At 40.0% G+C, this 25115-nt stretch overlaps 2 protein-coding genes across 2 annotated transcripts in view; both read right to left on the reverse strand.

Moving 5' to 3' along the window:
• Positions 1-1311: 1311 nt before the first annotated feature.
• LOC117542500 (germ cell-specific gene 1-like protein) lies at positions 1312-16850 on the reverse strand. Its single transcript, XM_034210209.1, has 4 exons — positions 16553-16850; positions 10974-11138; positions 6453-6564; positions 1312-1756 (listed from the first exon to the last, which is right to left on the reverse strand). The coding sequence occupies exons 1-4, from the start codon at positions 16848-16850 to the stop codon at positions 1312-1314; spliced, it is 1020 nt and encodes a 339-aa protein (XP_034066100.1).
• Positions 16851-23166: 6316 nt separating this feature from the next.
• tcf20 (transcription factor 20) overlaps positions 23167-25115 on the reverse strand; it is a 21660-nt gene continuing 19711 nt past the window's right edge. Inside the window, 1 exon segment of the mRNA XM_034210220.1 lies at positions 23167-24650. Coding sequence (XP_034066111.1) covers positions 24646-24650 — 5 coding nt within the window. The 3' untranslated portion in view covers positions 23167-24645.

Genomic DNA, 25115 nt, shown 5'->3' on the forward strand with positions numbered 1-25115 from the left:
CAATGACTGGATGTGTCAGAACTTTCTCCAATTAAACAAAGATAAAACTGAGGTAATGGTTTTTGGAGCCAAGTCAGAACGTATCAAAGTTAGCGCTGAGCTTCAGTGTGCAATGTTCAAAACAACAGATAAAGCCAGAAATCTAGGTGTAGTCATGGACTCTGACCTGAGTTTCAACAGTCACATTAAAACAGTTACTAAATCAGCCTACTATCACCTAAAGAATATATCTAGGATTAAAAGACTAATGTCACAGCAAGATTTGGAAAAACTTGTCCATGCTTTTATCTTCAGTAGACTCGACTACTGCAATGGTGTCTTCACAGGTCTCACTAAAAAATCTATTAGAAAGCTGCAGCTGATTCAGAACGCCGCTGCTCGAGTCCTCACTAACACTAAGAAAGTGGATCACATCACTCCTGTTCTGAAGTCTTTACACTGGCTTCCTGTGTGTCAAAGAATAGATTTCAAAATACTGCTGCTGGTTTATAAAGCACTGAATGGTTTAGGCCCAAAATACATTTCTGACCTCCTGCTAAATTATGAACCATCCAGATCTCTCAGGTCTTCAGGGACTGGTCAGCTTTCTGTCCCCAGAGTCAGAACTAAACATGGTAAAGCAGCGTTCAGTTATTATGCTCCAAATATCTGGAACAAACTCCCAGAAACCTGCAGGTCCGCTGCAACTCTGACTACTTTTAAATCCAGGCTGAAGACTTTTCTTTTTGTCGCTGCTTTTAATTGAACTATTCATATCTTAAACTGCACTGTAACTTTTATCCATGTATTATTTCTTTTAATGTTTCTTTTATTATCTTTTCTTTTTAATGACTGATTTTAAATGCCATTTTCTTAATCTCTTTCATTTTTTGTAAAGCACTTTGAATTGCCTTGTGTTGAAAAGTGCTATATAAATAAACTTGCCTTGCCTTGCCTAAAGAGACCTTTGTACCATGAATGTTTGCAGGGTGTTATTGAGCATAGGATCTTGTAACATGTGATTGGAAAAGGTCCAAAGGTATAGTGCTGTGTAAACTAAAAAGAAGTGTATAAAACCTGTGAGATTCTGTTATTCTTTAGACAGACACATAAACTCTTGGTGGATTTGACGCAAGTATTCTGGCTCTTATACTGTTGTACAACAATATAATAAGTCCTTCAATCAGCAGTATGTCTGTGTTTCTATTTTGTTATATATTTGGTTATGTCTTGAGTGTCGAAAATTGCTAACTTAAATCATCGCTGCACCACCCTATAGTCACAAGTCCTGCTATCAAAGAAAGACTCCAGTCTGAATAAAAGCAGTATAATTCACAGTGGGCTGTAGTCCTCTCCCGGATCGTAGCGGCTCTCCTGGTGTCCCTGCAGGGGGAGGCGGGGGGAGACGGAGGGTGGGTATGATGGCGTTTGAGAGGGTAACGAGAGGCGATGGATGGAGGAAGCAGATGCGAGATGGGAGGGTGGAGGAGGGAAGGAGTTGGAGTGAGGAAGAGGAGGCAGGGAGTCGGAGTGCCTTTGACTGGCGGACGGGGTTTTGTAGTAGGGAGACAGGTGGGAGATCCGGGGGGGAGACGGGGGAGAGGTGAGGGCGGGGTTCACGGGGGTGTAGTAAGGAGGCAGCAAACCCACGATGTTGAAGCTGCAGGCGTTGAGGCTGGAGGTCCGTCGCGGGCCGACCATCAGGACGGTCTTGGTGTAGTTGTTGAGGGTAGAGACTCCGGCTGACATGCAGAGAGTGAAGGCACACCAGGCCATGCTGACGGAGACACAGACCAGAAGGGTTTCACTGGGACGTTACTTTGTAGAAGGGGAGTGACTGGGTGCATACTGGGGCCAGTCAGAGTTCGACTTAAAGGTCCCCTATTATACTGTTTTTATAATAATAATAATGCATTTTATTTATATAGCGCTTTTCACAACTCAAAGACATACAGTATGAGGGAGGGTAGACAAACAAGGACAGGCAAACAAGTAAGTATAGTAAAAATAAAAAGGCAGTCAAGAGGAAGTTGATTGAGAGGGGGGGGGGCTTATGGGTAGACAGAGTTGAAAAGATGTGTTTTGAGGCGGGACTGAAAGACTGTGAGGGACTCAGAGTCACGAAGATCTTGGGGGAGGGAATTCCAGAGCCTAGGAGCTGCCACTGAGAAGGCTCTGTCCCCAAAGCTGCAGAGTGTGGATGTGGGAATGGATAGGAGTCCGGCTGCGGTGGATCTGAGGGACCGTGGGGGTTGATACGGAGTGAGAAGGTTTGTGAGATAAGGGGGGGCCAGATGGTGGAGTGCTTTGTAGGTGAGGACCAGAACTTTGTAGTTGATGCAATGGGAGACAGGAAGCCAGTGGAGGTCTTTGAGGACTGGGGTGATGTGATGCCATGATTTGGTATGCGTGAGGAGACGTGCAGCTGCATTTTGAACCCGTTGGAGTCTGTTGAGGGATGTAGTGCTGATGCCGTAAAGAAGTGAGTTGCAGTAGTCAAGGCGGGAGGAAATTAAGGCATGGATTAGTCGTTCGGCTGCAGGGCGGGTGAGAGAGGGTAGGATTTTTGTAATATTGCGGAGGTGGAAAAATGAGGTTTTGACTGTTTGGTGGATGTGAGGTTCGAGGGAGAGGGTGGGGTCAAAGATTACGCCAAGGTTGCGTGCCTGATTGGAGGGGGAAACAATGATGCCATCAATGGTGAGTGTTATGTTAGTGACCTTGCTGAGGGTGGATTTGGAGCCGATTAGGAGGAGTTCTGTTTTGTTGCTGTTCAGTTTGAGGAGGTTATGTTGCATCCAAGTTTTAATAGCTGTCAGACAGGAATCGATGTGGGTAAGGGGTGGGTCATGGAGGGATTTGGTGCTGAGGTAGATCTGAGTGTCATCAGCATAGCAGTGGAAGTCCAGGTTGAAGTGGCGGAGTATCTGACCGAGGGGGAGGATGTAAATGATGAAGAGGAGGGGGCCAAGTACTGATCCTTGAGGAACGCCTTGGATGACTGAGGCTGTGGCAGAGGAGTGGTTGGGGAGGGAGATGAAGTGGGATCGTTCAGTGAGGTAGGACTGGAGCCATCTGAGTGCAATACCTTCAATACCAATGTCCCTGAGTCGGGTGAGCAGGATGTTGTGGCTCACGGTATCGAAGGCTGCACTCAGGTCGAGGAGGATGAGAATATTGAGGGAACCAGTGTCAGCAGAGGTGAGGAGGTCATTGAGGACTTTGACGAGTGCAATATATTATAATATATTATATTATAGTAATCCCCTCTGTTTCAGCCCTGTTTCCAAAGCGCTGATTCTCTGTCTGTTACTTTAGATGAAAATCAGGAGCCCCTCCCCACGCCCCTCTGAGAGAGATTTGGTTAAAAAGAACACAATGGTGCTCTAGGAGGAGATTCAGGTGATAAGGTGGGGGTGGGGGGTTACCTTGGTTGGTGATTGGCTAATGGTTACACAAGACAAAACATCGTTATGACATCATAAAGTGGCCAAAATCTGATCAGCTCATTTTCAGACAGGTTTTTATAGAAATGGATCAGAACAAAAAGAGAGAGAATCTTTGTTCCTGAAACTTTCAGAGTCTCTTTCCACAGAGAGGACACATGTTGATGTAGAAGAGACATGAAGAAGAGGGGACACATGGTGATGTAGAAGAGACATGAAGAAGAGGGGACACATGTTGATGTAGAAGAGACATGGAGAAGAGGGGACACATGTTGATGTAGAAGAGACATGAAGAAGAGGGGACACATGTTGATGTATAAGAGACATGAAGAAGAGGGGACACATGTAGATGTAGAAGAGACATGAAGAAGAGGGGACACATGTTGATGTAGAAGAGAGATGAAGAAGAGGGGACACATGTTGATGTAGAAGAGACATGAAGAAGAGGGGACACATGTTGATGTAGAAGAGACATGGAGAAGAGGGGACACATGTTGATGTAGAAGAGACATGAAGAAGAGGGGACACATGTTGATGTAGAAGAGACATGAAGAAGAGGGGACACGTGTTGATGTAGAAGAGACATGAAGAAGAGGGGACACATGTTGAGGTAGAAGAGACATGAAGAAGAGGGGACACATGTTGATGTAGAAGAGACATGGAGAAGAGGAGACACATGTTGATGTAGAAGAGACATGAAGAAGTGGATTTTGCACGATAGGTGACCTTTAAGGAAAACGACTTGGAAAACTAGCATGATTTCCTCTTCTCAAAAAAGCAAGACCACCTCTCAGAGCAGAAGAGAGGCTCTCAAGAAATTCTCTTATATCCAATGGTATGATACATTGCCATCGCAGGAAAAATCATTGTGATCGAGGTCATATTCAGAGGAAAAATAACTTCCCAGTTGAAAGTAAACTGACTGGAAAATAAAAACTCTGTTCTTACATAAAAATGTACAAGGTAAAACATGTTGTCCCATTTTACTCCTAAGTTTGCAACTTTAAAAAAAATAATTATACTGAAATGTAAAACAGAAAAATACCATTTCTTATTAGCTTATCTAAACTAATAAACAGGTATTGACCCCACGGCTCCAGCAGGCTTTATTTCTATTTAGAAGACATTTTGAAGTAGTTTGCTGTTTTCCTAGAAGTACAGGATATACCTACATAACTAGGCTTTCTTGCAAAGCCTGAGACTCTTTTCCATTCAAAATGTTACTTGAAGGAAATGGACCATGCAGACTTTGTTCGAACACGTTTAAACGGTTTAAACACAAAGAGGAAACGCTTCCCAAAAAGAACTGCAGAAGCTGTGGTTGTAAAACTGTGATGCTACAAAGAAAGGATGAAAAGGAGAAGACTGAATGGAAGTGTGAAGTGATCCCACATGAAGACTTGGAGGAATTGATGTAGAAAAAATGTGTCTGGGCAGAGCGGGGCCCGAGGAAAAGCTTGTTTCCATGTCAAGAATTTAAGTTTGTCAGGCAAGGACTCAGCAGGAAGTCCTGAAAACATTCCTCCATACCAAAGGGAGCGACAAATATGGTTTTCAAATATGCTTTGCAAGTTAACTCACAAACCCTCAGTACTCTATGGTCCAAGTCAAAGTTGACTGACTTTGATTCTTGAGACTTTCAGAGAAGTTTTAGTTCTCTGCAGAGACCTCGACTTCAGATAAAAAGCTCCAAAATGTCTGGATCTTGAGTTATCAGAGACAAAAACAAACTTTAGTGGCAACCTGGCGTACAGAACGACATGATCAGTGATGACGTTAGTAATGAAGACAGTAACTCCCATGTTTAATGAAGCTTTTGTCATTGTTTTAATGGAGAGACGCCTAGTATGGAGAAGCAGCGTTCAGTTATTAAGCAGCGTTCAGTTATTATGCTCCGAATATCTGGAACAATACCAGAAACCTGCCGGTCCGCTGCAACTCTGACTATTTTTTAAATCCAGCCTGAAGACTTTCTTTTTGCCACTGCTTTTAATTGAACTATTCACATCTCACACTGCACTGTCACTTTTATTCATGTACCTGTGTTATTCACGTTTTATAATCTTTTATTATTCAAGATGCCGTTTTGTAATATGCTTCTCCTGCACTAATTCTTAATGCTCGTAACCCCTTAAGGCCTGCACCTCTCTCTGATTTATTCCTGTGTTTTTATGTTGAAAAAATATTGTTATTCCTTGTTCTGTTATTGTGTTTGTTAAGAAGCATTCAGTCAGGATGTGGATATATTTAGTATCTTTTGTGTTAAAGGTGGGGTAGGTAAGTTTGAGAAACCGGCTCGAGATACACTTGTTGTTATATTCCATGGAATGCTTTCAACATCCCGATAGCAATGAATATATGAAGTGCTTTGACAAAAAATCCATAAAGAAATGTCATCTGTGGAAGCCGTGGCGCTGTAAAAAGCACGACCAATCATCTGAGCCGGCTAAAGTAACTGGATGGCCTACCTGCCTGTCAGCCTTCCATCTGTGCACAAACTTATCTCGTGCCCTCATTGGTCATGAGCGCATTTTCAAATTCTAGCGCACTCGAGCTGGTTTCTCCAAAATTACCTACCCTACCTTTAAATAAATAGTTATTTCCTTTTCTGTTATTATTCTGCTGGGTCTCCCCAGACCTTCAGACTTGGCTAAAATGGTCAAAATCTGTTCTGTAGAGTTTATATAGCTGTTGTGGAGGATATCATGAAGCCTCGTTCCGATAAAAAAAAAACTAGAGCGTAGTTATTATATAATTGTAACTTGAAATGGGTCACGGGAGACCCGAACACAACATAAGGGTTAAGAAGTGTTCAGTCAGGATGTGGATATGTTTAGTATCTTATGTCAAAAAATATTGTTCTTGCCTGTTTCTTACTGTGTTTGTTAAGAAGCGTTCAGTCAGGATGTGGTAAATGTCTTTCATTTTTGTAAAGCACTTTGAAATGCCTTGTGTTGAAAGGTGCTATATAAATACACGTGCCATGCCTAGTAGCAGAACATATGTAAGTGTGTTTAATGGACTCACTAGAAGGCCCAGGAGTAGCCGTAGCTGTGAGGCTTGAAGTCTTCTGGTCCCATCGAGGCGGTGGTCTGAAACACCTGCATGAACATCATGTGACCCACCATCCCAAGCAGACCTGGGAACACACAATCAGGAAACTAATGTTAGTCAACTGGTCCTGTTGCAGGATTATTTCTGAAACAGTATGGAGCTCAAATGCTTTTTCTCTTGCGGGTTTACTACAAGACGAGTTCCTTTTTTTATTTCCAGCTTCTTTACACATAATCTCTCCAGTACAGGTTAGCTCTGAGTGTTAGCGATGTTTGCTAATGTAAACAAATACCATATTACGTCCAAAACATGTCGCGCATGGTTTCTGATAGCAACTTTCTGATAGTGCCGTGTAGGGCTGCACGATTTGGGGAAATAATCTAATTGCGATTTTTCTGACAGATATTGCGATTCGATTTGCGATATTTGTTTTTAAGCAACCCAACGGAAGTTTATTGTAAAATGTGGCCATATCTCCGGCTAGGAAGGTCGCATCAACGTGCTCCCGTCTCTAGCACCCCCGCAGCCCGAGCTACGAGTGAAAGAAACTTCCGTTGGGTTGCTTTAAAGTCAATTTAAAGTCAGTTTAAGATTCACCCTGTAATAGATTTAAACACATGATGGAGCATTACTAACCGGACTTCACCAAACCATCTAGGAAAGCTCCATTGGAAGCCATTTGGAAAAGTGTTTCAAAAATACTTGGCAGGTGATTGGATCAATCTGTCTATCACCTTCTATCATGGGCCACTTCTGATTGGTTAACAATGGCTGGTACATGTGGAGCACAGCACTTCTGATTGGTTAACAATGGCTGGTACATGTGGAGCACAGCACTTCTGATTGGTTAACAATGGCTGGTACATGTGGAGCACAGCACTTCTGATTGGTGTGGATGACTGACACACAAGAAGAACAAAACAAAAAACCTAAAATCGCAGACTTTGCGATTTGGTAATCGCATCATTTAAAATCGCGATTTCGATTTAAAATCGATGAATCGTTCAGCCCTAGTGCCGTGGGTGTAAAGCCAGCCCACATTTCAGATATTACGTCATGTCGGACGCAAATATACTCCGTTGTTCCCCCGTTTTTAGGAGAAGCCCCTCACTGCAGTGCGCAGTACCTCAAGCCCCTCCTTCTCAACCTTTGAGGCACGTGACTAACGGCGCCTCCTTCTCAACCTAGGCCCCTCCTTCTCAACCTAAGCCCCTCCTGGCACGTGACTAACGGCCCCTCCTTCTCAACCTTTGAGGCACGTGACATCCTGTTTCCGGGGTAGCAGTTCTGTCACGATGGAGGTAAGTATCCCTGAATAAATTAACTATTTGTTTTTGCTGCGGTTTAAAATGTGTTAATTGAAAGTAAAACCACATTTGTGTTGCTTCAAAATAGTAGGATTGCTGTATAAGCAAAGTCCTGAAAACTTTAGGAAAGTCTTTATATTATTTTAAGTCTCACTTATTTGCTGTCGTCTCCATACTTGCCAACCCTCCCGATTTTCGCGGGAGACTCCCGATTTCATCACCCTCTCCCGGTTTCCTCCCATGGTCATATTTCTCCCGATTTCTGACTAAATCAGATTTACTCAGGACTGTTTAATACAGCTACACCATTGTTTGGTTTCCATGGTAGCACGTCACTTTAGCAGCGCGCGCAACTCAAAGTCTTGAAATGCTCCCGTTTTCTGAGGTCTCAAGGTTGGCAAGTATGGTCGTATCCCTGAATAAATTAACTATTTGTTTTTGCTGCGGTTTAAAATGTGTTGATTTTAAGTAAAACTACATTTGTGTTGCTTCAAAATAGTAGGATTGCTGTATAAGCAAAGTCCTGAAAACTTTAGGAAAGTCTTTATATTATTTTTGCACTACTTGAGAACTAATAACTATACTATGTAATAGTAGGATTGCTGTATAAGCAAAGTCCTGAAAAAACTATGCATAAACTATATTTCAATTCGATTTTTACAAAATAAATGTATATGCAGCTTATTTTATTCCTGCCTATTGCCTAACCATTTTGTTTGTGTTTATTTTCTTTGACCAGAAACACATCACACACTTACACCATGATGGGAGCCCAAAAGTGTATATTTGTAATTCTGGCAGTTATCACTGCCCGTTCTGCCAATACCAGGGTCAGAGGCTTCAGGTGGAATACCATGCCAAAAGCCATTCTTCTGTGAGGCACAGAGGTATAGCTGTCTGTATTTTCACATTATTTACAATGAGAGCTTAATGTCTTCAAGCTTATTGACTTTACTATTGTTTCTTGTTTTCAGAGTTCACAATTGTTAAGTGTGGCTTAAGCTGCAGAACAGCAAGCCATTTTCATTGTCTTTATTGCTCACAGACCATAATTAATAGGGGCCAGTTTTTACGGCATGTCTATTCACATGAGCCAAACGCTGTGACTGTAGGGCGACTTACAGCACCTGCCCAGCTCACCCCACCATCTCACCTGCTCACTGCAGCACCTGCCCAGCTCCCTCTACCATCTCACCTTCTCACTCCAGCACCTGCCCAGCTCACCCCACCATCTCACCTGCTCACTGCAGCACCTGCCCAGCTCCCTCTACCATCTCACCTGCTCTCTCCAGCACCTGCCCAGCTCACCCCACCATCTCACCAGCTCACTCCAGCACCTGCCCAGCTCACCCCACCATCTCACCTGCTCACTGCAGCACCTGCCCAGCTCTTAATTTTACAATTTACATTTGCATTCGTGAAACTATTTCTTACACTGTAACCTGACTATATCATTTTTAATTAATATTTGTAATGTTTGTCTTTCATTCACCAAGGTCTGAACAACAGAGGTCGCAAGACTGCAAGAGGCGACGGGAGGAAAAGGCAATGCAGGTATAAGTTGTTGAATCACAAATGATAAAGTCTTGAACCAGTGTGAGTGTTAAACATGTAACCTGTCTTTGTGAAATATATTTCAGGATGAAGAGGTTCCACAAAAGAAGCAGGCCATAATTTGAATGCGTCATGAGTGAGCGCTGCTGGGGGGGAACTGTTACAATCTGTATTAGGTTCACTAATGCCTCAAAATGTAATAGTTGTCAGAATCTGTCTGTGTTTTATTTTGTCCTGTCCCTGTCTCTGTGTTCAATAAAATTGAAAGTCCTGAATTCAAAGTGTTTCTTAAGTAAAAGAGTATAAGTATTATCAGCTAAATGTACTCGAAGTATCAAAAGTAGAAGTACATGCGGAATGGCTCTGTTCACAGTATTATATTACCATTGATATTATCCTGTCAATTCTATCAATTTGTCAATACGATGGCACTTTTTTAATATATTTTTTAAAATACTGGTAGGAAATAATGTGATATGATTTCATTTATATCACATGTTTTTCAGTAAAAAGTGAGTAAATATACAATATTGACACTGAAATTAAAATCAAATAAAAAAGTTAAAAAACAAATGAAGGCCCTTTCTTGAAGTCATAACTGAAATAATTGATGCAATTAACATGCAAATAGACATTAAAATATGCTTTGAAGGCTATTAATGTGTTTAATTTGAGTTTTACATTTTTAAATGCCGTTGCCATGGCGACAGATCACTCGCCATCATCATTGGTATCATTATATTAATATGTTAAAATAGTTAATACTCTGACGCTATGATTAACAGAACAGAACTGTGAAGCTCGTCACGTGTCTCAAAGGTATATATATTTATATTAATATGTTAAAATAGTTAATACTCTGACGCTATGATTAACAGAACAGAACTGTGAAGCTCGTCACGTGCCTCAAAGGTTGAGAAGGAGGGGCCGTTAGTCAGGAGGGGCCGTTAGTCACGTGCCTCAAAGGTTGAGAAGGAGGGGCCGTTAGTCACGTGCCTCAAAGGTTGAGAAGGAGGGGCTTGAGGTACTGCGCACTGCAGTGAGGGGTACTACGTTTTTAGAGATGTGGGTACGGAGGAAAAGAGAGAGGGTTTTGTTTTGTTTTCTGACCCTTTGTGAGTTCCCTTACACACACATTTGTGTATAAAGGACATTGTCAACAGCTTTAAAGTCAAAACTGCTCCACCTGTTAAAAATCTGCTCAAAGATTGTTGGTCCACCCTGTCAAAGACTTTCTGACTCAGTCAGCATATCATAACAACCTAATAAGACTGTCCAACATCATCTGGGACCCAAAGCATGCTCTAACAGAGAATATGAACTGCTACCATCTAATGGGAGATTCAATGAAGTCAGACTGAAGCATCCTTTGTGCTCCAGTCAGTCCTCTCAGTAGACACAGAGCTGAATCCAGATCAGATGCACGCTGAAGGCTCTTTGAGCAGCTTGTCTCTCACTGATCGTGCTGTTATGTTAAATGTTTGTTTTTCATGTATTGTGTCTTGATATCTGTCTGTTGATGTTACACATGGAGCTGCTGTGATGCAAGTCAAATGTCAGACTTGATCTGACCATTCAAGAATTATCGTATTAAAAAGTTGTATGATAGAAGACCTTTAAATATCATCCTCACCTCCCAGGACCGTGGAGAGAGCAGCGAAGGCGTTGAGCAGCTGTCCGCAGCGCTGCGTGGACGGGCAGAAGGTCCGGATGCAGAGCTGCACCGACAGCAGAGAACAGCTGATCATCAGAAGAGCCACGTACAGGATCTCCAGAGTGACAGAAAACCACATCATCGCTGGGGAGGCAAGGCAATTCAAAGTGCTTTAGGCAAATGAAAGACATTAAGAGCATAAAACACATTAGAAACATTAAAAAGCAAAGACAATGAAACGTGAATAAGTGACAGTGCAGTGTGAGATGTGAATAGTTCAGTTAAAAAAGTAAGAAGAAAGTCTTCAGCCTGGATTTAAAAGTAGTCAGAGTTGCAGCAGACCTGCAGGTTTGTTCCAGATATTTGACAAGACCCCAAACCAAATTCTCACATTCCTCGACCCCTAGTCTTCCCGTGAAATGATAGTTCTTTTGACACTTTTCTAACCTTTTTATATTCCTTTCATCTTTCTCTTTCATCCATTTTGAATTCCCAGACAACGCATGTTCCTGTTTTACTGTTACCAGAACCCATCTTTGATATTTAAACCTGTGTTAAGACTTCCCTCGTGAATCTTTGGCCTTCAACCCACAGGCAGGAGGACGACACTGATGAAGGGTTTGGATAACAATCAGATAACAAAGAAACACAAGGGAACGTGATGAAGATATTTACCTACTTCAGATCCTGGAGTCAAAGTATAAAACCCTCGACATTTCTCCTCTAGGAATCAAAAGACAGATAAAAAAAACACAAAAATAAACCATTAAATTGATATTTTAAAACAAATCGTTTTTTTAATAGTGAGATGTTAAAGTGACCCCCACAGCAGTGATATATTGTAGTACAATGCGGACATGTTTACTTTACTGAGTATATAACTATCCGTGACACTTTTGACGGTGGCCCTAATCCTCTTCCGTACAATTCTTATTTATTTTATTTCTTCTTCCTTTATTGATTTCTATTTCAAATGCAGCAACTGTCCCCAAACCCAATTACCCGCGGGATTTCATTTCATTTCAAACCTTTATTTAACCAGGTAGGTGCCATTGAGATCATTGATCTCTTTTCCAAGGGACCTGCAGCAAATAGGTTCCACATGAAACATAACACAACATAAAACAATAAAGGACATCATATTTACAGGGCTACATGTACATACCTATCGACATTTACAAGTACCAACAGTATCAAATAGGATGATGAAAGTATTCTGATATTTCACAAACTCTGTTTTCCCCTTTCAAAAGAATCCTCTGTGCATCAAGTGCATTTATACATTGAAATGAACACTGCAATCTAATTACTGTGCGAGTAACCAGAAGGAGGTAAAGAGTGTTCACGTCCTGCTATAAACTGCTGGGAGATTATCAGATTTGTGGAAACGGCTCTACGGGAAACATCTGAGTAGTAAACACAAACAAGACTGTGAGTGTGTCTTGTTTTTCATTTAACTTATTATTTCAACACGAAAGCATTTTGTTTTCTCCCCGTAGGAGTTTCTTCTCACCACTGAAGGCAATACTATCAAATAGAAACATTATAGAAATAGGAACAAGCTGTTTCTGCAGACGGTTAAGCTTCTTTGTGGCCCAAAGTGTTTGCATGACAGCTGCCATCATCAGTTTGAGGTTAAACACTACGGTGGCCCTGAGAGTTCAAACAAAGGAGAACACCGATGTGCAAAGCATCGAGAACATTTCAAAACAACAACATGGTGACATTTTGTTGGTTGTGTTTTCTCACTTTGCTGTTTTTTTTAGTGCATGTGTTTTCAAATTGGTCAGATTGAGGGAACAGTTAAATTAAATTGATAGCAGATTATAGGATTTATTCGGATTAAACCCGCTGTTGGGTTTTATTTGAGTTTCTTTACATGAATGATTTTTGTCTTTTAGTTGTGTTTTTTCTCCTCCGAGCGAGTTCATTTTCTTTTGCCAATGTGTTTGCATGACAGCTGTTTGAGGCTAAAATCTACGGTGGCCCTGAGAGTTCAAACAAAGGAGAACACATGCAAACAAAAACAAGAAAAGGTAGAACGCTTATTACGTATTCACAGCGTTTAGAAAAGTGAGACAATTGAGTTTGTTTGTCTTAAAACGCGGTGGCTTTTACTCCCTTTGTTATCAATGCTGTGCATGTGTTTTCAAATTGGTCAGATTGAGGGAACAGTTAAATTAAACTGATAGCAGATTATAGAATCTGTTCGGATTAAACCTGCCGGGAGTGGGTTTACAATACAACTGAGAATCTGCACAAAATGAGTATTGTAGTTTCTATTTTTTACATAAATGATTTATTTTCAGCCACACTGACGTTGAGTGTTTTTCTTCCTTGTAGTGTCCCGTCAATTTTGTCATGTTTGTGATCGTCATGTTCATGTTAGTTTAGTTTATATTCCACTTCCTGTTTTATTTTGTACTCACCTTGTCTCATTCCAGGCCCCTTTACTTCCTGCTCTGGTCCCTTTTCCCGCCATCGTCAGTGTCTGCCCTGCCCCGCCCCTGATTGTTTCCACCTGTGCTCACTTACCTCATGTATATATTGTCCTGTCTCCCCTTGTTAGCTGTCGGTTCGTCTTGTTCATTGCCCCAAGAAGCCAGATCCAAGCCATCGCTTAAAGAGATTCGGTGTTTTGCCTTTTTTCCTCCATGAGAGCGCTTTATTTTTGTCAGTTTGTTATTTCCTCTAAAAGAGTGATTTTGTTTTTTGCAAGTAAAGATTATTTTTCTTCAAACCTTTTTTGTCTCTGGGTTGTGCATTTGAGTCCTCCAAGCTATTGAGTCAAGGTTCCTAACATTCCTCCACTGCTAGGAAAGCCATTTCGGAGAAAATAGGAACAACCTGTTCTGCAGGCGGTTAAGCTTCTTTGAGGCTTGTTTACCAAAGTGTTTACATGCCAGCTGCAATAATCAGAGGACCGCATATGCCTCTAAATTACGCTGGCCCATAAACTCCACACACTGGGACTTAACAACGCAGATGCAAACAGAAAATGTGTGAGAAAAATAACCAATTTCAAGTTTTTGAAAACTCAATTTGCAGCTTTTTTTGGTATTTATTTGTTCTCTCCCATTGCAGTGTTTATCTCTAAATGCTGTGCATGAGCGGTCTTATAGATTTGTCTTCATTGCCTTTTGCCTATGTTGTTTCAGCACAGAGCTCTCAGGGCCACCGTTCTACATAACTCATTGATATTCATTTAAATGCTTAGAGGGCCTACTTTTTCTTGTGTGTGTATTAGTAATGACTCTGAAACTCAATTCTAAATGACAGTATTCCAGAATGTTTTTATTTAATCGTAATCAATACTAGGAAAGTCCAAATATTCGCCTATGTGTGTCCCTCAATTGTCACTCCACACGGCGGGGTGCGTTGAAGCGTCAACGCTTCTGCCCATTCACTTTGAATGGGGTGACGTCACACTTTGCCGAACTGCATTGTGGTTCCGTCGCTTCGCTTTGCTCGCGTTGCTCGCTTCAAAAGTTGAGCAATGTTCTACTTTTGAAGCTTCGACGGAAGCGTCAGCCAATCAAATCATATGCCAGTACAAGCTCTAGCCAATCAAACCGCGTGCTTGTGTGTCCGGGGCGGGGGATTCATGTGATTGGTTGGTGGTCGAGCTTCAGACAAGCTCACCGGCAAGCTTCAACGCACGCCGCCGTGTGGACGTACCGTTAAAGCTTTACATTGGCCAAAGATACACAAAAGAGAGACATTTAAAGAGATAAAATTAAACTATTTTCTTTGATTTTAGGGACTTCATTGATTTAATCAAGAAAATAGTCTGCAGTTTAAACGAAATTGTCTAAATAAATGTCAGTTGCGTTGCTATGCAATTTGTCACGTGAAAACTGCTGCTTAAGTTGTACAAATTATGGTTCAACAACATGTGTAACATTACTTATCAAATAATACCATCATGTATACATGTGCCATATGTGCCATATGTGCAATATACATATGCCATTAATAACTGTGTAATATATACCTGGCTGCTAAATCCTAATAACTTTTACAGGATTAAAAGTATTAAAAGTATTTTTTTAAACTTTTTTTTTAAATAATATTTTGTATTATATCGTAACTTTTTAACATTATGTAACATTAAGCTGTCTGTGGCTCTTTCCTGCTGTAACGATGCACATGTCCCCTCTGCGGGACTAATAAAGGTATTCTGACATAAAGAAGGACATCTGTACCTCTTGGCGCAGAAAGGATGATTTGTGTTTGCTTTATTTCGAACCATTAGCAAACTATTAACCATAATAAGGATCTATTTCTATGTATATATTGACCTCCTAGTAGGTCAGTTAAAAACTTTGGGCTGCACTGCGGTTTCATTCAAACTCAATCCTTGCAATCAGTTGCAAATCAGCCTCAAATGAGACGGTTAAAACCCCGCCGATGTTTGTGAATCCCATTAACCTTTCTCTCTCTCAGGGTTTCTAATCCATAATCATGCTGTGGAAGTCTAAATCTCTGTGAGCAGCACACACACACACACACACACACACACACACACACACACACACACACACACACACACACACACACACACACACACACACACACACACACACACACACACACACACACACACAGATGATAATCCTCTTTGTGCACACACACACACACACACACACACACACACACACACACACACACACACACACACACACACACACACACACACACACACACACACACACACACACACACAAATACAAGTGAACCCACCCGTGGCCTCATTTCACTTCATCACCTTGGATTGCTGTCCTATTTCATTGTGTATCGCACTGGTGCCACAGTTACTCTCACTTCCTGTTTCTGTATCCTTATCTCTCCTTCAGAATATCATCGACTTCACAAAACCTGATCAACATTTATGACCACGGTTTAGAACATCTCAACATAATGCTGATTGTTGACTGTAAATCTTACTTTTTACCTTTCTTTGTGATCATTTTATTCTCCCCTGACTTGACAAGGAGTTGATTTTGTTGTCTTGTTTTCACCTTTGAAGAAACATGACTTCTTTCTAAACACAACAGTAATGATTATAGACTAGTCCATATCATTTTAAATGTTTTGTTTCACTCGTGCTTAATATCTTTTTATGTTGCGTGATTTTATTTTGCTTTGTTTTATTTGTTTTCAGTCGTTTGAAAATGGGGAGTATAGTCTCTATTTAAAAGAGTTGATTTCCTTTCAGTCACGATTTCCCGTCCAGCCAAAGATGCACTTTAGGGTTTTTCTCTATCAGATCAGCATAGACTAAATATCTTGCAAACAAACCTGATTTAATTTTAGGTAAGAACGTATTCCTATCATTATCTACCGAAGATCTCAGTTATAATATATATACGTTCAGAAATAACAACAAAAACTTTTCTGATACTGACCATAAGTAAGTTTAATTCAATCTTAGTTAGGAGGTAAATATGAAAGTATGTTTGAGCGCCACTGGGAGGAAAGACCTCCTGTGGAGCTCCGTGGTGGACTACCTTGTCAGTGCCTTCATCATTTTAGGCGTTGATGATAGAATCTCTTACCCCAGGCGTCTTTGTAGATGTTCTCCTCGCAGATGAGGAAGAGTCCGGTGTGGAAGGTGGGGAAGACGAAGCGGTCGTCTCCGGTCTCCCAGGAGAACTGGATGTTTGTGGCGTTGGCGACTCCGGGCACGGGGATGCAGTTTTGGTGTTTGACCGGAGAACACAGTGGTTTGGGAACCTTCTGCTTCCCCTCGCACCAGAAGGAGGACAAGAGGGCGAAGCCGGCCATGAAGAGGGAGGCCGTGGTCTGGAGGAAGGAGAGACGGGGGCTTCGCATCTGCTTCACAAACGCCTTCATCTGGGGGTTAGATGGAGCCTTGGGGAACAGGTGGAGAGAGAATCAGAATCAGGTTTATTGTCAAGTAGGTTTACACATAAGGCAAGGCAAGTTTATTTATATAGCACTTTTCAACACAAGGCAATTACAAAGTGCTTTACAAAAATGGAAGACATTAAAGGGGACCTATTATGCAAAATCCACTTCTTCATGTCTCTTCTACATCAACATGTGTCCCCTCTTCTTCATGTCTCTTCTACATCAACATGTGTCCCCTCTTCTCCATGTCTCTTCTACATCAACATGTGTCCCCTCTTCTTCATGTCTCTTCTACATCAACATGTGTCCCCTCTTCTTCATGTCTCTTCTACATCAACATGTGTCCCCTCTTCTTCATGTCTCTTCTACATCAACATGTGTCCCCTCTTCTTCATGTCTCTTCTACATCAACATGTGTCCTCTCTTCTTCATGTCTCTTCTACATCAACATGTGTCCTCTCTTCTTCATGTCTCTTCTACATCAACATGTGTCCTCTCTTCTTCATGTCTCTTCTACATCAACATGTGTCCCCTCTTCTTCATGTCTCTTCTACATCAACATGTGTCCCCTCTTCTTCATGTCTCTTCTACATCAACATGTGTCCCCTCTTCTTCATGTCTCTTCTACATCAACATGTGTCCCCTCTTCTTCATGTCTCTTCTACATCAACATGTGTCCCCTCTGTGGAAAGAGACTGAAAGTTTCAGGAACAAAGATTCTCTCTCTTTTTGTCCTGATCCATTTATATAGAAACCTGTCTGAAAATGAGCTGATCAGATTTTGGCCACTTTATGATGTCATAACGGTGTTTTTTCTTGTGTAACCATTAGCCAATCAGCAACCAAGGTAAACCCCCCCCCCCTTATCACCTGAATCTCCTCCTAGAGCAGTGGTTCCCTTGGGGGCGCGCCAAAGATCGCAGGGGGGGGCGCCAGGCCTCAGATGATTTGAGGCCAAATATCATATTTAGACTTTTTATTTTTATTTTTTAAAACTTTTTTTTGTTACATATAATTGTAAGGCAATACATGATTGTCACTAAAAGCCTTGTCTCTACATTACAATAAAATATAAAAAATAATTGACTAATTAATTTTAATAAAAATTCAAGTTAGTATTAAAGGCATAAAAAGACAGAAATGTATAATTCTTTCTTTAATAGAAATGTTTCTTCTGCGCGTTAAGTGTCCAAACCAGGCTTGTCTGGATAAGCGCATTTTTAAAACATAGTCATTGTCCATGCCGGTTTCAGTTGGATTATTTGTCACAGTTGCTCTGATCAGATCGGTCTCCTCCATGTAGATTATTTACGATTTACGATTACAATTGTGAATCCACATAAACACATCGGCAAAATCCGGCTTACTTTGAGCATGTGTTTTAAACAGTTTAATCCCTTTGTGAATTGTTTCCACTTGCGCCGTCCTCTAATTTCTTCATTCAGCGGGAATCTAAATAAATTAATCCTGAGTCCAATAACCATCAAAGTCGCTCCAATAGTGCTCCTTAATTACGCTTTCATCCTCCTTTAACACAATACTTCACATTCATCCAGTTTGTGACAGTAGTTGTAGCATTTTTGAGACTTTTAAACTTTAATTACCGCTGTTGCGCAACCCCCCCCCCCCTCCGCCCCTAGTGTGTGTGTGTGGGGGGGGGGGGGGGGCGCAACTTCCAACAGGAGTCATTTGGGGGGGCTCTTGGGAAAAAAGGTTGGGAACCACTGTCCTAGAGCACCATTGAGTTATTTGTAACCAAATGTCTCTCAGAGGGGCGTGGGGAGGGGCTCCTTATTTTCATCTAAAGTAACAGACAGAGAATCAGCACTTTGGAAACAGGGCTGAAACAGAGGGGATTATGGGATGCTGCCATGATCTGTTTGGTGTTTCAGCCAATCAGAGACAGGTTCTGGATATATCTGAGACCTATTATATATTGATGAAAAACAGTATAATAGGGGATCTTTAAGAGCATAAAATAGCATTAGAAACATTATATTTGTTCAAGACCCCTAACCACATTCTCACATTCCTCGACCCCTAGTCTTCCCGTGAAATTATAGTTCTTTTGACACTTTTCTAACCTTTTTATATTCCTTAGGAGGATTTTGCTTTGGTGTAAATTGTGCATACATTAATGCTGTAAAATGTATTCAGGAGCAAAAATAGTGCTTTTATAAAAAATAAACTATTGTAAAAACTATTATAAAAGGAAAAAATAAGAGAAATATGTACACAAAATATAAATCCACAAATAATTAAGTACAATACAAATAGGACAAAATAGTAGAATTTAATGTGGAGAGCTGTGTAGATTTTAAAAGAGCTAAGAGAAATGTGCAAACTATTCGAATGGGTGTGCAGGATTCAATGAATTAAATGAACATGATGTGCATTAAGATGTGTGCATATTTTAAAGGATCAAATATCCAAAACATATGGAAAACTGAAAGTCAGCTCGATATTAAAGTGCACCTATCATGCTATTTTAAGGCATATATTATGGGTCTCAGATATATACAAATATATAAAAACATGTCTATGATGTGTTTTTCTCAAAATACAAACAGATCATGCATTTGAGAAATCCCTCAAACCCCTCTTTTGCAGCCCTGTTAGAGAAACGCGGATTTTGGGTCCTTAGCTTGAAAAAAAAGAAGAAGAGGAGGAGGCGGAGCTAATGCCTGATCAGAATTCTACCGGAGATAAAGTTAAATTCTGTTGTGATAAAACACCATCCTGTTTAAACCACATCAAAGATTATTTCTGAAACAGTATGGAGCTCAAATGCTTTTTCTCTTGCAGGTTTATCACAAGGTGAGTTCCTTTTTTGTGCTCTCCAGTACATGTTAGCTCTGAGTGTTAGCGAGGCTTGCTAATGTAAACAAAGACGAGATTACGTCAACAACACGTCAGGCATTGTTTCTGATAGCAACTCTCTGTGGGTCCACCATCCGAAATTACGTCATATCGGCAGCAAATCTGTATCCGCTTGTTGTACCCCTGTTTTTAAAAGATGTGGGTACGGAGGAAAAGAGAGAGGGTTTTATTTTCTGACGCTGCGTGAGTTCCACGACGCACCGGGGACACGTATTTATGTATAAAAGACATCAAAAAGTGCATTTTGCATGATAGGTCCCCTTTAAATTAGATTTGATGTATCTTTTGATCCCAAATTGTGATTTTTTTTTGTCACAGCAGCATGTTGCCGTTATATATACAATGATCTACTACACAAATTATCTATGTTTAGGATGTTATTTTTTTAACGTATTTGATAATGTTCTCAGTTGTTTTGATCTTTAGAGATTATGTCAAAGGTTTTTCACGTAAACAATTTTTTTTATTACCAAATCTTAATCTCAAAAGTAACTGTCAAAATACATTTAGTGGGAACAAATTACAATAGTGGCTCACAAAATGTAGTGAGGTAGAAGTAAAGAGTAGCATACAATGGAAATACCCAAAGTAAATATACTTAGTTACAATACCCGACTGCATGTCAGTAAAAATATCACCAGCACGTATTTAGTAACCAAGGAGAAGCAGCGCTGCACAATTTTCTGAGATGAATAGTGTTTGAAAGAGAGTGCCAGAGTTTCACATGATTCATTTCTTTTAAAGAATAAAAACAGTGTGACAGAAAAACAGCACAATACTGGAGACTGTTGCAAGGCTGAATCAAAACAGCCTTGGTTTAAAAAGAGGTTTAATAGTTTATCATCTCTAAGAGACAGATGCTCAAGCTATACCTTGACATCAGCAGCAGTGGAGTGTCATATTATACGTTATATTATAGATTAAACTAGGCAGCAGTAAAGTAATTCAAATAAGCTCCAATTTTACACATTAATGCAGCGCTGAGTAAAATCCAATACATTTGATATATTTGGTATCTGAAATCAGCCATACTACAAACAAACTTTATTTATATTTTGATTATAGTACTTTTGTACTTTTACTTGAGTAGGATTTTTTATGCTAATCCACATTTCTATAACTTTTAGCTCAATATTCATCGAAAGCTGTCAATTGATTAACCATCTTTGAGGTATTTCAACCGTTTCCACATCGTTTTTTGGGCACTTGAAAGAATAATTCCACCGTTGTCAAGGAGGGAATTTACCTGCAATTTTTTTTTAAATCACTCACCTCCTTCGGCTTTTTTTTCTTCTAACTTTGTCCTCAGTTCTCTCATCGAGTGAGGCGATGAAGGTGAAGACAGAAACATCCGGCCTCCTCTTCATCAGATATCAGAGTGATGGAGGATTTTGGCCGCTGTCCTGCTGACACACACACACACACACACACAAACACACCGTCCTCTTCTTTAATCCATCTGTATAAATCCAGAGCAGACAACTCTGTTCCATCTGTTTTCATTATGATTCCTGGACTTATTTTTGATCCATCTCTCACCCCCATCCCTCTTTCACTCACTGTTTTGATGTGAAAAATCAAAATGACCTTGAAATGGGGAATACATATATCAGATACAGATACTATTAGTTGGGGGAAATAGCTTTGCAGTACCATATGTTAACACTAATGTTCAGGGACAACTTGCAGTGAAGGGATTTCCATTCACTGCAAAGGTTTTAAGCTGTTAACAAGAAAACCTAATCCTTCTGGATACTTAACTGGATACTGTTAAATACTAATTATATAAGCCTATACAAATACTATTTTGTTAGCATACTTTACTTGAGTGTTTTCATTTCATTCTACTTCTAGATTTGGACGAAAATATTTTAATATAAATCTTGTAAAATGTCTTTTACATTTTGATTTACATTTGTATTTCAGGACTTTTAACTTCAATCGTTATACTAACTTTTAAAAACTGTTTTTAGCAAATTAACGAGCTAGTTTTAGCTAACAATTTTGAATGACGTTAGCTATTTCAACTGTTTACGCTGTTAGCAACTGTTTTACATGTCAATTACTTTTAGCTTTCTATATCAACTGTATTTTCATAAATAATGGCTTACTGTGTGTGTATTACTTTAAGATAATGATTTCAGCAGTTTATTCATTAATTTCAGCTACTTTTTTATTACTTTTAGCTAACGTTGTTGGCTAACAATCTATCCATCAAAAGCTAGTATTTGTATTCTTGATCCATTACTTGTAACGATTTATTTTTGACCATTTGGCTTATCAATTAACTTAAGTTAGTTACCTTAGTAAGTTAGTTCAAACCGGAGAGACGTGATGTAAGAATTACATATTTATTGTTTACACGTCATATGAATGAAATGATTGCCATGATAATACAACAGGAGAATGTAATGGTGTTTGGCGATAAGGCCCCGGTTTGCAGGATAATCATTCAGGAGGGAAAGAACCGCTCCGATGAAATCCCCGGGGTCCACTGGTGGTGGTGATGAGTAGGTGAGACCGGTCTGAAGGAGGAAGGTTTAGCTTTGTCCTGAAGGAGACAGGAGGCGAGAGGGGTGGAGGCGGGTTGCGTGTGGTCACCTGCAATGACAACTGACAGGGAGGAAGAGCAGGCATTTAAGGAATTTAGCATGTGCAGCGATTGGCTGCTGAGGGGTGACGCCCTCGTATTTAATGAGGGGGGAAGGGAGCCATAGAGTGACGTGTAAGTGACTCGTGTTAGGTCTTCCTTATTGAACTTGCGCTAAAGCTTTCATTTGCTTACATTTAAATAGTAAATCAAATAAAAAACCCAAAAACGTTTTTCATATGAACAGATATAAAGCTTATTTCCACTTACCATGAAGCATCGTTGCAGAAGTGACTGTCCTACTGTAAGAAAACCATATTGGTCCATAATATTAAAGGATCTACATTTGTACCATAACAAAACGTAAGTAAATGCACACATTAACATAATACAATTGCCACTACAAAAGTTGGAAAATTGCATCTGCATTTCAACACCTATTTGAACTTTTAACCTTAGGGAATTTGGAATAAAATGGTCTATTTTTACCCTGAAGTTGCCCTAGTTTCTTTAGGCAGATTCTTTCACTTTTCTCTCACTTTCTTCCAGACACAAGATTGACAGAAGCACAGAATTGCCCAGGTAGAAGTTTCTAGACTCAGAAAATGAGCATTCATAACTTCATGTCTTCTAAAGACAGAACTGAAGAGTCAGTTATCCACTCCCCTGAAACTGAAAAACAGACAGAAGAAACAAGTGAAGGAAACAGAAATAGAGACGGAGATAGCTACTTACCTGCCATAGAGAGATACATTGAGAATAGGAATGCAAAAGAAAACATGAGGCAGAGTTTGGTGAAAATGGGAAAGAAATTGGGGCAGAAATGTCTTAAGAAACTGAAACAGGTGTTTTTTTTATGTGCAACAAAAGTGACAAAAATAGGTTTCTGAAATAAGAAGAGAGTGTACTTGAAGCATTTTTTAAGTGTATTCATAATTCATATACATATTGACAGGTTTCTAATACAGCATGGTTTTGATAACTGTCTTTTTTTTTTTTACAAGAATAACAATACAAAATGATAAAGACACAACACCATGTACGACGCACTTTTTAAAATTTTATGGCAATGCTTCTTTTGAATGGATTTTGCATCTCCCGATCAAATATCGCTGCGATTTCACTATGAATTAAACCATTCATAAGTACTTGGTAAGGCTTACTCCCCATTGATCGGTCACAGCGTTCATATATGACAACGTCTCCGAAGTTTCCAGTTCCAAAAATGTTTTCATAACTTCCTACGTGCAACCAGTACACCGTTTCACACGCGATGAAAACTCTTCCATGTCCTGTTGATCTTTTTCCTTTTAAAGATGGCGGACACGCATTAGTCCATAGTGTTATCATCTCCTCTTGAAAGGCTCTGTCCTCCTTTTTGTGTATTTTGAAAAATAAGATTGTTCCATCGGATTCTCCATGAATACTATCTGTACCGTAAAAACCCCAAGTGATGAAAAATAAGAACACTTTTCAAAAAGGACCAAAAATGGAATCAAAGACCCAAGATATTGGCATTTTTTTCGGTTTCTTTCACACACACACTCACGCTCTCACACACACTAATTTCTCATTCATTCACGTGACTTTTGAAAGGCAACAGATGTCCGTTCTCCAAGGCAATAATGTCTTTGTGGCAAAACTCGACCCTGACATTCCCGACAACATCACTCCTCCCTCTCCAGGAATGAATGGAAAATAAAAAAGAAATTAATCCAAGTCATGAATATAAAGTGAGATACATCCATTTCATTTCATGAGTAAATACTGATGAGAATACAAAAATAATAAATGAGGACTAAAATATATCATTAATATCGTAACATAAGATACTACTTGTGAGAGGATACTAAATGCTCTCCTTTCCTTGCTCCCAATACGCCTCTTTAAGGCAACAATTGAACAAAAAACAAACAGATAAATGATAATACAGATGATTATAAAGACTTTTAGACTTTGAGGGTGTCAGAGGAAAATCAAAGTAAAGCCTAGAGAGGAAGTTTGTTTCTTTTGTTCTCTACGGAAAAGTTCCTTTAGTTCCTACATCGGTCTCGACGTCTCGTTTTTTATTCCGCTTTGTCGTTTTTTGTTTTCTTGTACTCCGTTCCTCTATGTTGCACGTCTGTCGTTTTTTCTGCGTTTAAAGTAAAGAGCAACAAAATCTTTTCTCCATTGTCTTTAAGTGTAAATAATGCTGATTCCCGTTGAGAAAATTGTACATTCCCTTTTTTACGTTGTTCTCCGTCACGGATTGCCAGTCCTGTTCACATTTCGGGTCTCATCTTCTCTGTCTTCTACGGTCCAAAACTAACCTGGGAAAGGAAACACACACAAAATAAATTGAGGTTAGGATCATCAACAAGGACCTATGCGTTTTAAATACAAAGTGTTAGAGCCATTTAGCCAAAGTGCTTTACATAGGCCATCAGACTGTTAAACACCTGAACTTTTGAAAGAACATACATAACATTCATCTGTTTGCAACTCACATCAATATTCCAATTACTGCATATAGACTACTCTGCACAGTTTCTACTAGGGATGCTCCGATCGCCAATTTTGGGGCAGATCGCCGGAATCAGTATCGGCCGATACCGATCACCGATCCGATCGAGTGGGAGGGGCCTATGGGGATCTTCCATTTAAAGTGATGTGTAAAACTCAGTTAATGGGGCTCATTCACTGGAGCTTCCACAAACAACAACCAACAGAATGATTACATTCAAATGAAGTACATTATTCAAGTTTACATTAACTTTGGAGAATAACACGGGAGA

Source organism: Gymnodraco acuticeps, unplaced genomic scaffold, assembly GCF_902827175.1.
Source record: "Gymnodraco acuticeps unplaced genomic scaffold, fGymAcu1.1, whole genome shotgun sequence".
NCBI lineage: Eukaryota > Metazoa > Chordata > Actinopteri > Perciformes > Bathydraconidae > Gymnodraco > Gymnodraco acuticeps.

Bases quoted from the DNA above. Each gene is read 5' to 3' on its own strand.
- LOC117542500 (XM_034210209.1), bottom strand. From the start codon at position 16,850: ATGAAGGCGTTTGTGAAGCAGATGCGAAGCCCCCGTCTCTCCTTCCTC. The intron at 11,139-16,552 runs GTAAGAGATTCT...TTGCCTCCCCAG, and splicing joins CATCTACAAAGACGCCTGGG to CGATGATGTGGTTTTCTGTC. The intron at 1,757-6,452 runs GTGAGTCCATTA...TGTCTCCGTCAG, and splicing joins GGCTACTCCTGGGCCTTCTA to CATGGCCTGGTGTGCCTTCA.